The sequence below is a fragment of the Ovis aries genome, chromosome 10 (genome assembly GCF_016772045.2).
Source record: "Ovis aries strain OAR_USU_Benz2616 breed Rambouillet chromosome 10, ARS-UI_Ramb_v3.0, whole genome shotgun sequence".
In the NCBI taxonomy this organism is placed as follows: Eukaryota; Metazoa; Chordata; class Mammalia; order Artiodactyla; family Bovidae; genus Ovis; species Ovis aries.
The window spans coordinates 34,161,013-34,175,866 of record NC_056063.1 but is presented as its reverse complement, the minus strand read 5'-3'; the positions used below and the strand labels follow the sequence as shown (position 1 = coordinate 34,175,866).

The 14,854-nt window shown below is 43.7% G+C and overlaps 1 protein-coding gene across 4 annotated transcripts in view; it reads left to right on the top strand.

Annotated features, from left to right (window-relative positions):
* Positions 1 to 5,149: 5,149 nt before the first annotated feature.
* Positions 5,150 to 14,854, top strand: part of NUP58 (nucleoporin 58) — a 30,013-nt gene continuing 20,308 nt past the window's right edge. For 2 of the 4 annotated variants that reach the window (XM_042254885.2, XM_027973654.3), the window contains exons 1-4: positions 5,150 to 5,448; positions 10,126 to 10,265; positions 13,378 to 13,527; positions 14,157 to 14,294. In XM_042254885.2, coding sequence (XP_042110819.1) covers positions 5,342 to 5,448; positions 10,126 to 10,265; positions 13,378 to 13,527; positions 14,157 to 14,294 — 535 coding nt within the window. In that variant the 5' untranslated portion in view covers positions 5,150 to 5,341. Of the gene's footprint in view, positions 5,449 to 9,695; positions 9,825 to 10,125; positions 10,266 to 13,377; positions 13,528 to 14,156; positions 14,295 to 14,854 lie in introns of those variants that run through there. The other 2 variants (XM_027973656.3, XM_042254886.2) reach the window with 2 other exon arrangements.

Genomic DNA, 14,854 nt, shown 5'->3' with positions numbered 1-14,854 from the left:
CCCTGGAGCCCCTTTACCATATCAGGGGACGGCACCAAATCTCCATACTTCCGCTTTTGTCTGAGCTGCAGCTCTTTCACGAGAATCGCAGTTCAGTTCAGTCGATCAGTCGTGTCCGACTCTTTGCGATCCCATGGACTGCAGCACGCCAGCCCTCCCTGTCCATCACCAACTCCTGGAGTTTACTCAAACTCGTGTCCATTGAGTTGGTGATGCCATCCGACCATCTCATCTCATCTCGTCCCCTTCTCCCGCCTTCAATCTTTCCCAGCATCAGGGTCTTTGCAAATAAGTCAGCTCTTCGCATCAGGTGGCCGAAGTATTGGAGTTTCAGCTGCAGCATCAGTCCTTCCAATGAATATTCAGGACTGATCTCCTTTAGGATGGACTTGTTGGATCTCCTTGAACTCCAAGGGACTCTCAAGAGTCTTCTCCAACACCACAGTTCAAAAGCATCAATTCTTTGGCGCTCAGCTTTCTCTGTAGCCCAACTCTCATATCCATACATGAATACTGGAAAAACTATAGCTTTGACTAGACGGGCCTTTGCTGGCAAAGTAATGTCTCTGTTTTTCAATATACTGCCTAGGTTTGTCATAGCTTTTCTTCCAAGGAGCAAGCATCTTTTAATTTCATGGCTGCAGTCACCATCTTCAGTGATTTTGGAGCCCCCCCAAAATAAAATCTCCCACTGTTTCCATTATTTCCCCATCTATTTGCTGTGAAGTGATGGGACTGGATGCCATGATCTTCGTTTTCTGAATGTTGAGCTTTAAGCCAACATTTTCACTCTTCTCTTTCACTTTCATCAAGAGGCTCTTTAGTTCCTCTTCACTTTCTGCCATAACGGTGGTGTCATCTGCATATCTGAGGTTATTGATATTTCTCCTGGCAATCTTGGTTCCAGCTTGTGCTTCACCCAGCCTGGCATTTTGCATGTTGTACTCTGCATATAAGTTAAATAAGCAGGGTAACAATATGCAGCCTTGATGGACTCCTTTCCCGATTTGGAAGCAGTGTGTTGTTCTATGTTCAGTTCTAACTGTTGCTTCTTGACCTGCATATAGGTTTCTCAGGAGGCAGGTAAGGTGGTCTGGTATTCCCACCTCTTTAAGAATTTTCCAGTTTGTTGTGACCCACACAGTCAAAGGCTTTGGCGTAGCCAATAAAACGGAAGTAGATGAGTCTAGGTTAAGGAAATAATCAGATGTATTTTATGTAGTCTTATCTGAATCCAGCACAATCTCCAGTATTATGGGATTGCGATGTAAAGCGTGGTATCTCCACAGTTTAATATCATCATCTCTTAAAAACTATGTGATGAGTCCAAGCAAGTAAAAACGTTTCTCTGTATTATTTTTCCCCAAGGTTTTGTCATTTTCTCCATTTCACATCCTCATACACATACCATCAAAACTCTATCTCCCCCTTCTCTTCTCTTGTCATTTCTCATCTTCTCTTTTTTCAGTTAGAGAAGTAACAATACTAACACTTTAATTACCAGGTGGCAGGAAGAGTACTAAGTGCTTTATCTGTATTATGGGGAAAATACTATTATCCTTCTCATTTTAAAGATGAAAGTGAAATACAATAAAGTAACTTGCCCAACATAACACAGCAGATAAAGCCTAGATTCCAGAGGTAAAGCCAGACAGTCTGACTCTAGAGTCTGTATTCTTAACACTGTTCTGTATTGATTTGTTTTTCAAAATCCATTACAAGTTTCATTCGTGGTAATTTGATAGGCTAGGAAATGAGTCTGTGCTTTTTTTTAAAAAAAAAAAAAAGTAAAATCATATCTAAAATAGAAAATCAAGGGACTTCCTTGGCAACCCAGCAGTTAAGATTTTGCCCTTCCAATGCAGGTGGTGCAGATTTGATCCCTGGTGGGGGGAGCTAAGATCCCATATACCTCCCAACATGGCCAAAATAAATGTATGAATGAATAAATAAAATAGAAAATCAAATTCCATAAAGTACCAAATAACTAAGAAGAGAGTGAGGACTTACAAGTGCAAAATAGAAGGGAAAGTGTGTATGCAGAAAGGTAAGCAGGAAGCAGGAATTCCTGCCAAAGGGCCATTTCCAAACCAGCTGAATTTAGAACCTCTTTTGACACTCTCGAATCACCCAAAGTCCAGGAGTCAAAGTATAGGGCCCACCTCAGGAAGGGAGCACAATGGGAGATTCTACCTACGTGAAGCCAGGACCAGAAGGAGTCTCAACCAATCCAGTGCCCAGAATACTGCAGGAAATTTACGTTAACATTTTACCTTTACCTAAAAAGATCATTGAATAAATTTATATAACCTAGATTCATCCCATTGCAGCCATGAAATTAAAAGACGCTTACTCCTTGGAAGAAAAGTTATGACCAACCTAGATAGCATATTCAAAAGCAGAGACATTACTTTGCCAGCTAAGGTCCGTCTAGTCAAGGCTACGATTTTTCCAGTAGTCATGTATGGATGTGAGAGTTGGACTGTGAAAAAAGCTGAGTGCCGAAGAATTGATGCTTTTGAACTGTGGTGTTGGAGAATACTCTTGAGAGTCCCTTGGACTGCAAGGAGATCTAACCAATCCATTCTGAAGGAGATCAGCTCTGGGATTTCTTTGGAAAGAATGATGCTAAAGCTGAAACTCCAGTACTTTGGCCACCTCATGCTAAGAGTTAACTCACTGGAAAAGACTTTGATGCTGGGAGGGATTGGGGGCAGGAGGAGAAGGGGACGACAGAGGATGAGATGGCTGGATGGCATCACTGACTCGATGGCCGTGAATCTGAGTGAACTCCGGGAGTTGGTGATGGACAGGGAGGCCTGGTGTGCTGCGATTCATGGGGTTGCAAAGAGTCGGACACGAATGATCGACTGAACTAACTGAACTAAAAAGATCATTGAATAAATTTATATAACCTAGATTCATCCCACCTAAAAGACTTTCAAAAAAACTTTCAGGTTGTGAATGTATTTTTAAACATTTGGGATTAGTGCCTAGGAATGTGAGGGCCACAGAGGATGAGATTGTTGGATGGCATCACGGACTCAATGGACATGAGTTTGAGCAAACTCTGGGAGATGATGGAGGACAAGGAAGCCTGATGTGTTGCAGTCCATGGGGTAGCAAAGAGTTGGACTTAGCAACTGAAGGACAGCAAGGAATGTTAGCATAGCAAACACAAATCCTGTGTGTGTGTGTGTGTGTGTGTGTGTGTGTGTGTGTGTGTGTGTGTGTATGTGTGAAATGCCACTCTATAATAAATTTTAAATAACCCTCACAATTAGTTTTCCAGGGAAAATCATTAGCCACCATAAAAACTAGCACAAGAGGAAACAATTCTTAAAGAGATAATTTGCAAGAACAGCATAAGTGGCAATAAGTGTTTATAATTACCAGGCTTAGCTTGTAAAAAAAAATATGCTCATTATGTTTAAAGAGATCAGACATGATGAAAATATCTGCAGTGTATGGGGAAAAAAATAGTTTCTTAATGATCTAGCAGACATGAAGAAGAACCAAATAGAACTTTTATAAATTAAAAACAATTTTTTTCCTTTAAAATAAGTTTTCCTCTTTTTTAAAATTAATTTTTATTGAAGTATAGTTGCTTTGACTTCCCAGGTGGCTCTGCGGTAAAGAATCCATCTGCCAATGCAGGAGAGGCGGGTTCCATCCCTGGGTTGGGAAGTTCCCCTGGAGAAGGGAATCAGAACCCACTCCAGTATTCTTGCCTGGAAAATCCTATGGAGAGGAGCCTGGCGGGCTACAGTCCATGGGGTCGCAGAGCCCAACAGGACCGATCCACTAAACATTTCGAATGCACACGCACAGACACATATTTGCTTTACAGTGTTGTATCTGGTGTCTCATTATCAGGGAACCAGTCCTGTCATGGGGTCCCACTCTCACGACCTCATCTAAGCCTTCAGTTCAGTTCAGTCAGTCGCTCAGTCGTGTCTGACTCTTTGTGACCGCATGAACTGCAGCACGCCAGGCCTCCCTCTTCATCACCAACTCCCAGAGTTCACCCAAACTCATGTCCACCGAGTCGGTGATGCCATCCAGCCATTGCCTCCCAAAGGCTCCATCTCAAATAACTACCAGGACATTGGGGATTACGTTTTCAACATGTGAGTTGCGGAGGGACACAGTTCAGAGCGTGTCAGGTTGCTCAAGCTCAAGGCAGGAGAAAATGCTGCATTAAGGGGAGCTGTGGGATTTCAGGTTATAAAGAGACGTCACTTATAAGCCACTGAGTACCACAAGGAAGGAGTCATTGGGTTTCTGATCAAGGCAGTGTCCTGGTGGGAATTGTTTTGGAAAGCAAATACAGCGGTTGCTTATTAACTGTATTTTACTGGAAAAAACAACAGGTAGGAAAATCCTTTGCAAGAGTAACGTGACAACCTCTGATGGAAAAACAAGGTGCACCTGGATTTGGTGGACCTCAAATGCACCACAGCCCGCAAGCCTTTCCTCATCCTCCTGCCAGAGGGAATCTCCTCTTTAAAACCCCGTTTTTCTTATGTGTAAGGTTTGCTTACGGAACCCTTACATCGTTCTCGCTTCGGAACTTTTTTGTCCGGTCCACTGTGCATCTTCCCTGGCAGGCGGCAAAGATATAAGCAATAACTGAGATTCAAGAAAGCTGAGCGCCGAAGGATCGATGCTTTTGAACTGTGATGTTGGCGAAGACTCTTGGTGGTCCCTTTGGCTGCAAGGAGATCCAACCAATCCATCCCAAAAGAAATCAGTTCTGAATATTCACTGGAAGGACTGATGCGAAAGCTGAAGCTCCAATACTTTGGCCACCTGTTTGGTGCTGGGAAAGATTGAGGGCGGGAGAAGGGGAGGACAGAGGATGAGATGGTTGAATGGCATCACCGACTTAAACTCCGGGAGTCGGTGATGGACAGGGAGGCCTGGCGTGCTGCAGTCCATGGGGTCGCAAAGAGCGACTGAACTGAACTGACTGAGATTCAACAGCCATACACCAAAGAAACAAACGCAAAACTGAACTGAAACCAAAGCACTATCCCAGCGGGACCTCCGGGCACAGCCCCCCGTCCGTCCCAGGGCGCCTTGCGCGGCGCGCTGGTCCCGCCCCTTCCCAGCAGCCCCTGCGCGGCGGGCGCGCTTTCGGAGGTCCGTGCGCGCGACCAGCTCAGACGTGCGCGGCGCGGCCTCCACCCCCCTCAAACCTGTCTTCGCGGCTGCGGGGCTCGGCGTTCGCGCCAGGTCGCGGCTCGGCGGGGGCGATGCTGCCGGGCCCACCTGGGCCTTGAGGCGGGAACGGCGTGCCGACCCTTTAGCTTGCCGACGGCGCGCGGAGCCCGTAGCCATGTCCACAGGGTTCTCCTTCGGGAGCAGCACGCTGGGTTCCTCCACCGTGGCCGCTGGCGGGAGTGGCACGGGCGGAGGTTTCTCCTTCGGGACCGGGACGTCCAGGTAAGCGCGAGCGGCCTCTTTCCCGGCTGGGCTGGGGGCAGGCGGCCTCGGGGGCTGGGGCCTGAAGGCGGGGGCGAGTGGGGGTGGGGGCCTGCGGGAGGCAGCCTGAGGGCCGAGGGGCCTGGGGGCCGAGGGGCCTGTGAGGGGCGACCTAGAGGATAAGTGATCTCTGGGGGGCGAGGGGCCTGTGGGGGCGGCCTGGGGGAAGAGGGGTCTATGGGGGCGACCTTGGGGGCGAGGGGCCTGTGGGGGGCGGCCTGGGGGACAAAGGTCCTGTGGGAGCGCCCTAAGAGGCTGGGGACGGCCTGGGGTTCGCGGGCGGCCTGGGTGGGGAGGCTCGGCGGCGGCATCGCGGCTTCTCTGGGCCCATCCCGGCGCTCTACTGCGGCGCCCGTTGAATGTCGAGCGACTGAGTGGATCTCAGCTTGTTGGGGTTAGAAAAAGACAATAGGAAATATTAAGTTTGTCAAGTTTGTCCCCGGTAATTGAGACGCCGTTGCAGGATGTGTGGTTTGGGTCGTTAATGATTTCCAGGTTATTTTAAACACTGTTTCAAACCTTTTGTGCTTCATGGAACCCTATCTGAGCTTTTGTGGGGTTTTCTGTTTGTTTCAAATACTTGTTACAGCAATTATTGGCGGTAATTTCGAACAGTCTCTGCAAATTAGTATAACGCAGGTGAGGGCGTTGTGTCGATTCGCATTGTTTTTTACTTGGCTTGTAAAATGTAGGCCCCATCGTCTTCGTTTTTCTGGAGCCTGCTGCTCACTACCGCTCCCCGCCCCAAAGTGTGACAACCATTTGGCTTTGATCTCCAGAAAGAGGCAATTAAGATAAAGATCTTTTTAATGATGTGAGATTTAATCTTAAACTCAGTCTTCTGAATACAAAAATGGAAGAGATCATTAAATCAAGAGGCGTGTGCAGAATGAATTACAAGATAGCTCCTGAAACTTGAAGAATGTGGTTGTAGATTATCAAGGCCAAAAAAACACACCAAAACAAAACCTATAGCTTTGTCTGTACCAAAAGGGAGGGGGGCACAGACTATGCAGTGAGGTCAGAAATCTGGAGTTTTCCTTAATAGCTCCTTCCCTCATAATCAGTAAGGCCTGATCTTTTTAATGCTTCGCTTTCCATTTGCTTTACTTCTAGAGACCCCACCCTCTTTGTAGGCTCTTGTCATTTGTAGAACAGGCTCCTATGTAATAGGCTCTCTTTTAGGTGGTAAAATAAGTCCTGTTTTCCTGAAGCTATTTTCTTATGAAAATACTTAAGATTCCTGCCAATATCTCAACCAGTGACCTTTCTCATGTTAGATGAAAACTGCTTCCATCTTCTACTTTGATTAGTTCCCTGGGATCCCAATTGTCTCAGCTGCATTCACATCAGCTTTTTTTTTTTTTTTTTTCCTAACAACATTATCGCCAGGGTGATTAAACATTTTTGTTTCCATTGACTTTCATCAATGATTTTCTGCTCTTCTCCAAATGAAATAAAAATGAGTCTTACCATGGTCCACCAGACCTGGTCTGGAACCTCTTCAGATATCCTGAGCCCACCTCTTTTGTTTGCTCCAATTCAGTAATATAGGTACACTGTAACAAAAAACAAAATAAAAAACAAAAAAAAAGCCTGCAGGCACACCAATAAGTAACTGAAACAAAGTTTCAACAAAAGATACTACCCTTACACTTTGATATTTTCTATGCACTTTGATCTTTTGATCTTTTTCTTTTTTGACTTGATACTTTTGTTTCTTTCTTTGTTTCTTTCTTTTTTAAAATGCTGGTTATTCTCCTGTGGTGGATCCTGATCTTAGTTTGAAAAACACAGCTTGGGTGTTTTCTCAGTTCCTCAAGTGAAGGCCAAACCCCTTCCAACTTGAGGACAGTTCCCTCTGCTTGGAATTGCCCTGCCACCTGCTGTACTGAGCTGATGCCTGCATGTGGGCCTCAGGTGGTTACAGCCCAGGGAGGCTTTGCGAGACCTGTCAGCCGAGAGGGGTCTCCGTCCCTTACCTGATGTCAAAGCACTTAAACAGTTATGGTCATTTCATTTCATTTTGTTGACTTGTTTATTGTCTGATCTCAGCAGTACAGTGTAAGCTCCATGATGGTGGAGATCTTTTCATGCTGGTTTTCCAAGAGACAGTGGAGCTCAGTACATACTTGTTCAATGTGTGTGCCGAGTTGTTTTGGTATGTTTGTCGTTTGTCGAAACCCTATGGACTATATAGCCTAGCAGGCTTCTCTGTCTGTGGGATTCTCCAGACAAGAATACCGGAGTGGGTTGCCATGGACTCCTCCAGGGGATCTTCCTGACCCAGGAATTGAACCTGCATCTCTTACATCTCCTGCATTGGCAGGTGTGTTCTTTACCACTAGCACCACCTGCGTGAATGATAAATATTTCTCTGTTTGGAAACTTCCTGAGGGCAAGGTCTTAAGCTCATTTATCACTCCAAGACCCTGTGATAGTGCCTGGCCATATAAAAGGGCTTTTTTAAAATAAATACTTGTTGAATGATTGAGTAATAAACTTGAAAAATTTATATATGCTTTAGAAAGTCTTGGGAAATTAATAAAAGAAGAGATGGTCTAACACCTGACTATTGAAGTACTGGTTTGGAGACCTAGCATTCTTTTGGGAAATCAATTTGGGGAAGTTACTCTCCAAGCTTCAGTTCCCACATCTGGGAAGAGGGTATGATAACATACTGTTTATCTCAAAGCGTTGCTGGGTGAAATGAGCTGGTTTACTCTGTAAATGTCACCTGTTAGTTTGGCTCTGAAGTCCACAGTAAGACCGGCAGGGAAGGTAAGATTCCATTCCAGATCTGCCTCGTCTTCTGACTTTTCTACAACACATTCTTTTGAGGAGTTGGCAGATAATTATATTGTTTAAGACAGTAATTGATTAGGTCTGGGGTAGCTTTCTGTTTTTCTTTCAGTGAACTTCTCAGCCACAGAGAAATTTCTCCTTTGCTTCTCTGGTGAAGTAAGATTTCACTTGGCTGTATTTTCTTTGGTAATGTTTTCAACTTTGTGAAGTTGTGAAACACTTCATTGTGTCTCCACTTGTCTTGAATTGTCAAGAAATTTTAAATACTTGTCTTAAATGTGCATACTTTCACTATATATCTGTTGTATGTTCATGGAAAAGCAGCAAAAACATGGAGTTGCTGATTTGTTTCAGAGCAAAGGGAGCATAATAAACATTTTCTTAATTTGATTCTCTTTCGTAAAATTCTATTTGATTCAGTTGACTGTGATTGTGGGTGAGGCCTTGCAGCCCTGCTCTGCAAGTCCCCTGTGCTTGTACACCAGGGGCACGCACACTTTGCTGATGAGGACAGACACAGGGTGCACCTTCTCCTTTTTCCTGCTCAGTGCTGACGATTGATCCCAAGTTCTCCTTCCTTAAGAAGCTCTTCCCTCTCTATTCCTCTCACAGTGATTTCCTGGCATAATATCTTGTACATAGTGTGTTTAGTTGAATTTATAAGAGCCCCTTATGATAACAGTAGCAACAACATTTATTGAATGAAGTTAATGTGCTCCTCATAATCTCTAAATCTTTATAGAAAATCCTTGTTATTCCCATTTTGCTAATGAGGAGATAGAGGCTCAGAAAGGATATGTCACACAAGTGCCAGGAGGTTGGAGAGCTGGTACTGGAGCCTGGCCCAGTCACTGCTGCCTGCCCCTTTAGTTGAAATGCTGCAGGCTTTGAAGATTCTTTTAAAACTGACGTTGGGTTATGTTGTGGCATTTATGTCTATGTGGAAGGACAGAGAGAGAAGAAATAGAGATTTGGGCATGGGATGAACGGGATTTCCCTTTATGTTATACAGGTTATAATCACTCTCATCTCTACTACATAGTTTTTGAAGTCTCAGATTGTCAAGATATTTTGGCTTGTTTTCATAATTTGTTCTCCCATTTATAGATAGAAAATTTGAGCCTTTGCAGCTTGCTAAGAACAGTTGAAAAGCTGTGAACTTTGTTCACATTACTTGTCATTGTCAGCTGCTCTTTTTTAAGCTTTCAGAGGCTCTGAAGAGTGCTGACTTCTGCCAGTTTCACACTGTCGTGGTAGAGGGTAGTTCTGCTTTGCAGGTTCCTCGTGCCAGGACGCATCTGTTTGTGCCCCTCACCCCCAGTCGCAGTGGTGGTAATACAGTGATAGAGACGTGGTGGAGACAACTCAGACTCACTTTTCTGTTTCTGTCATGTGTTTTCTGTAGCAGTTGGGGAAGGACAAATGAGCTTAGCAGTGTGAATTGTACATACTTAGTTCAAAAGGAGAATGATCCACATTTATAGATCTTGCTATGGTTGTTTTAAAATACGTCAGCTTTCAAACAGAAACTGGTGAGAGCAGAATATATGTGATCCTGTTTATAACTCCTTGGGATCTGAAATCCTAGCTGCTCTAAATCCTACTTTTCTTGAAGAATGATGTTACCTTTTTTTTAGAGATAATTTTATATGTGGGCTTATTATTAAAGAGAACAGAAAAATATTTGAGCTTGGTTGGTTAAAGGTAAATTGTTAGTTATTTTTGTACCCTGTGGAGATGTGTGAGATACTAACTTCGAAGAGCTAGCTTGCATTTCTCTTAAACAAGTACTGGCTCTAGTAGACTTTACTTTGTGTTTTTTTTATAAACAAGCAACCCTACTGTGGGGCTCAATTTTGGGACCCTTGGGAGCACCACCACTCCAGCTACAACATCTGCTTCTGGTGGATTTGGAACCAGCCTCTTCGGATCTAAACCTGCCACGGGGTTCACTCTAGGAGGAACGAGCACAGGTAAGGGGGATCATCACGTTCTCAGGGAGTGGGTTTGGGATATTCATTCTTTGCAGGTTCTGTCCTCTGTCTTCCCCCTTTACAAGAATCATCATTGGTGGTAGACTTAAAAAAATAGCGAATACTGATAGGAAAAGCCATACAGGGATGTGGGGTTAAGGGCCAGAAATAGGGCCAGCCATTAACTGTGATTTACTTCCATGAAGGAGGGACAACACACGTACATCTAAGGATGAAAGAAAATAAATCTTTTTAAATATAATGAATTAAAGTAATTCAAAAGTTTGTTAGATTAAGTTTGTATTTTACGTTAGTGAAGATTAAGTCATGTTTAGAGTTTGGACATTAATTTAGGATATGTGGGACAGTCAGCTTCCTATTTGCTGTAACATTATAATTTACATCCCTAAGAGATGTCTTAGAGTTTTTTTTTACTATTACAAACAATAGTTTCAGTGGGAAAGGGCAGGAGGTAAAGCTTTCTGGTAGACATTTTAATAATAGTAATAAAATATATTTTGTTACAAGCCAAAAATATGTTTCACTGGTGCCACCATTTAAAAGTTTGCTTCCTTGCTTGCCTTTGTCCTCTGCCCTCAGAGCCTCTTGGTCTCTGTTGCCGCCTTTGGTGTTGAGCTGCCAGCCTCACTGTGGCACTTCCCACAGCCACACAGAGGCCGCGGAAGGACCGTGGGAGTACCATGAGCGTGCCTCTTGAGGCAGTGCTGGTGTTTTGTTGGGAGTAGCTTTTTTTTTTATTCTCCTTGCCTGATTTTCTTATAGGCAGTAGTCCTTGCATTTTACAACTCAGTCCCTAATTAACCAAACTATATACAGCTTGTAATAAGGGAACCAATGCTATAGGAAGAACACTAGTGTTAGATCGTGATTGTGGTGGAAGACACTGTTGCCCCTCAGCCTCATCAGCAGTGTTATAGCTCCCTCAGGGTGATTTCAAATCCTCCCCTATGAGAGGGCAAAGGAGTGCAGTCTTCCACTGATGATTCAAGCTTATTTCTCTTTTTGTCCCCAGCAATAACAACAACTATAACTACAGGATTAACTCTGGGTAAGGGTTTCTGAGGGGAGGTCCTAGATCTGTGGTTTCCTGCTCTTTCCTGATCTCTCTCAGAGTTGGGCTGTAGAAGATAGCGTGTGAAGACCTGATACAGATAACAGATGCTGATTTCTTAAAGAACCTTTCAGTACTTGAGTGTTTAAAAAATAAAATCGATGACTGTGTAATCCTTTTCTAATTCAGAAAAAATTTTAAATACAGATTTTTTTTGTCAAACTTTATTTCACAGTTATATTTTTCAGTCATTTAAGCCCTTTTAATGGAAAAAAGGTACCAAATTTTAGGCCAAAAGTCTTGGAATTAAACGCTGGTTGTACCTCTAAATAGTTGTGAGGCCTTAGACAGTCATGCTGCAGCTAAGTCACGTTGGTCGTGTCCGACTCTGCGATCCCGTAGACGGCAGCCCACCAGACTCCGCCATCCCTGGAATTCTCCAGGCAAGAACACTGGAGTGGGTTGCCATTGCCTTCTCCAATGCATGAAAGTGAAAAGTGAGAGTGAAGTCGCTCAGTCGTGTCCGACTCCTCGAGACCCCATGGACTGCAGCCCACCACGCTCCTCCGTCCGTGGGATTTTTCAGGCAAGAGTACTGGAGTGGGGTGCCATCGCCTATCTGGCAGCTTTTAGTTATCTATCAAAGGAGGGATGAAAGGTTTTAGATTCCCTTCCAGCTCTATACTATGGAATGAGGGTAACAGGGTTGACCTTGATGCCAGGGAATAATGCAAAAAGATGAGAGGACAGGAACCACAAAAGTTAATTCATTTAGTTAAATGTAGGTTTAAAATTGAAATAAATTAAAGATTTGTGGACTTTCTTTACTTGGATGCTGCTTGCCTACTATCCACAGAAAGCATGTCTGTTTGCCACTGAAGTTTTAGACAGGATTGGTTACACGGTCAAGCGGTTGGCTTCTCTTGTGAGATTTTAGAACCTGTGTGGGTCTGAAGCACATTACCCTGGCAGGGACTCCAGTTGTGGCAGGGGCAAGCCAGGAGCATGGTTTCTGGCTTCTTTTCTCTCAGTTTTCAGGAGATGCCAAAATGCAGGTCATTCATAATTACTTTGTGTAATAATTTTGAGCTACTGCTTCTGGCTGTGGCCTTGAGTCTGCATGATGCTTTGAATATTGAGTTTTAGCGGAATGTGCTGGAGGTGGTGGTATCTCTGAAGTAGAATTGACAGAATGCAGGGGAGAGAAAGTATATCATGGATGTTCATGGTCTCCGGCTTTAGCAACCCAGTTGACTGTGGGGAATTTAGGGAAGTTTTTATAGGGAGACATGTAGAGTCCAGAGGGACATAAGGCAGAGATAGCTTTGGAGACTCAGATAGATATCGACTTGGACCCATGAACCTACAGTTGAGATTCTGAATGTGGGCAAGATGTTTTAGAAAGTGAGAGAGCAAAAATGGAGCCAGATAGAGTATGATTTAGTAAGTGAACAGAGATACCCAAGTAGTATATGTGAAGTATCAATAGACAGAACGGGGAACTAAATTCAGTGTCTCATCATAACCTGTAATGGAAAAGAACCTGAAGAAAAAAAAGTATGTATTTATAAAACTGAATCACTTTGCTGTACACTTGAATCATTGTTAAATCAGCTGTACTTTAAGAGAAGTGAACTGAGGAAGGAGACAGACAGGAGGGACTGGAGGAGCGGAATGGGGAGGAGAAGAGCGGCAGCTGGGCACTGACAGCGGGGCAGAGGAGGAGCGTTGCCAGCAGCAGAGGAGGTGTTTGAATTTAGTCTTGGAGAAGGAAGACTTTTTCTGTTGAGTATAAAAAAAAGGAGGGGAAGCGCTGTTCTAGGTAAATCTGGAGGTGGGGCCGAAGGTGAATTCCAGTATCACCACCTCAGTTGGATTTTCCTCTTCGGTGTTCACTGTGATTTGGTGAATGATTTCTCTCTTTGTTTATAAGTGCATATATCTGTTCTATCTACACAAAGTAGGATCTTAGACTTTTAGGGTCCTGATTGATACCGATATACATATGATTACGGTAAGACGGGATTCTTTTTAAAACAGGAACGGCAGCCACGACATCTGCATCTACGATAGGCTTCAGTTTAGGCTTCAGTAAACCCGCAGCATCCGCCACGCCCTTTGCGCTGCCCATCGCCTCTACCTCGGCCAGCGGTCTCACGCTCTCGTCTGCACTGACATCCACTCCTGCAGGTGAGGCTGATGGAGAATAGTGGCATTTTCTAGTTTTATTCTCATTTCATTCAGTTAGTGAACACAGGTGTCCACCTTTAGAAAAGGTAACTTCGGTTGGGGAAAATTTTTATTTCAGTCATTCAGCAGTGTTGACGCACTGAATTACTGGTTTGTGAAGATCTGCCTTGAGCATTAAAGCAGCAGAGGCCCTCTTGGAAGTTGGTCTCTTTACAGAGCAAAGAGGGGTACTGGATGAGAGGTCATGCATGAATCTGTTCCTGTCTGCTTTGTTCTCAAGGAACATTCTGGCGACAGGGAAGGATAAAGGCTGCATAAACCTTGCCTGGTTAGGAGTCATCTGGTTTTGAGTGTGGAGCTGGTAGTCTGGGTTGAAAACTACTACTGTCTGCACTCTCTCACCTGATACCATGCTGGTATTAACCAAAGCTTATGCTTGTCACTGGTTTTTGTTTTAAAGGTAATATTTCTCTCTATTATTAAGTATATTTAATGTTATCTTTAGTGAATAGTTTTCCCCAAGAGCCAGTTTTATCTTGACATCGGTTTAAGAAAATGCTTTGTATTTTCTATGATGTTCTTAGAAATGATGTTTCTTTTTGAAGTCTTACAGTTTTCATTTTTTATAGCATCCACAGGATTTACCCTGAATAACTTGAGTGGAACAGCAGCCACAACTACCACTGCCTCGACAGGCCTCTCTTTAGGGGGTGCCTTGACTGGTTTGGGAGGCTCACTTTTCCAAGGTACAAGCACAGCAACATCAGGTAAGTGGTGATACCTACTCTCCAGAAGAGTGAATGATAAAATTTTTCATACATAGTTGGATATCTTTGCCATATTTTAGAAATACATTTTCTCAGCATGACTAGATAAGGAGACAAAGAAGGACCTGTTTCAAGAGTCAGTAAACTGTTCCAGAAAAACTTATCTTTTGAATAAATGGCACTTGGATAGTACTGAATTGTTTAGCCTCTAAATTCACTGTGAGAGAACTTGACCTCCTGACCCTGACCGGGTTCTGGGAATGGCTTTTTGTTACAGATGTTAGGAAAGGGTATTAGAGTGCTTTGAAGCAAGGCATTAAAAGCAAGTATTAAATGATTTTATTAGTTTTGTAGATGTCTCTTTTTTTTTGGTGAGTATCTTCTCTTAACCAAATCACTGGCTTACTGTAGCATACATTTCTTTGCAGGATAAATATTTAAACATCTTTCCCAAAGATTCCAGTGAGATCAAAACACAAAAACAATAGAAGAGTCAGGGTTGCTTTTGTATCTCGATGTTGAGTTTTGGTTGACAACAGCATTCAGTGTTTACTCTATGT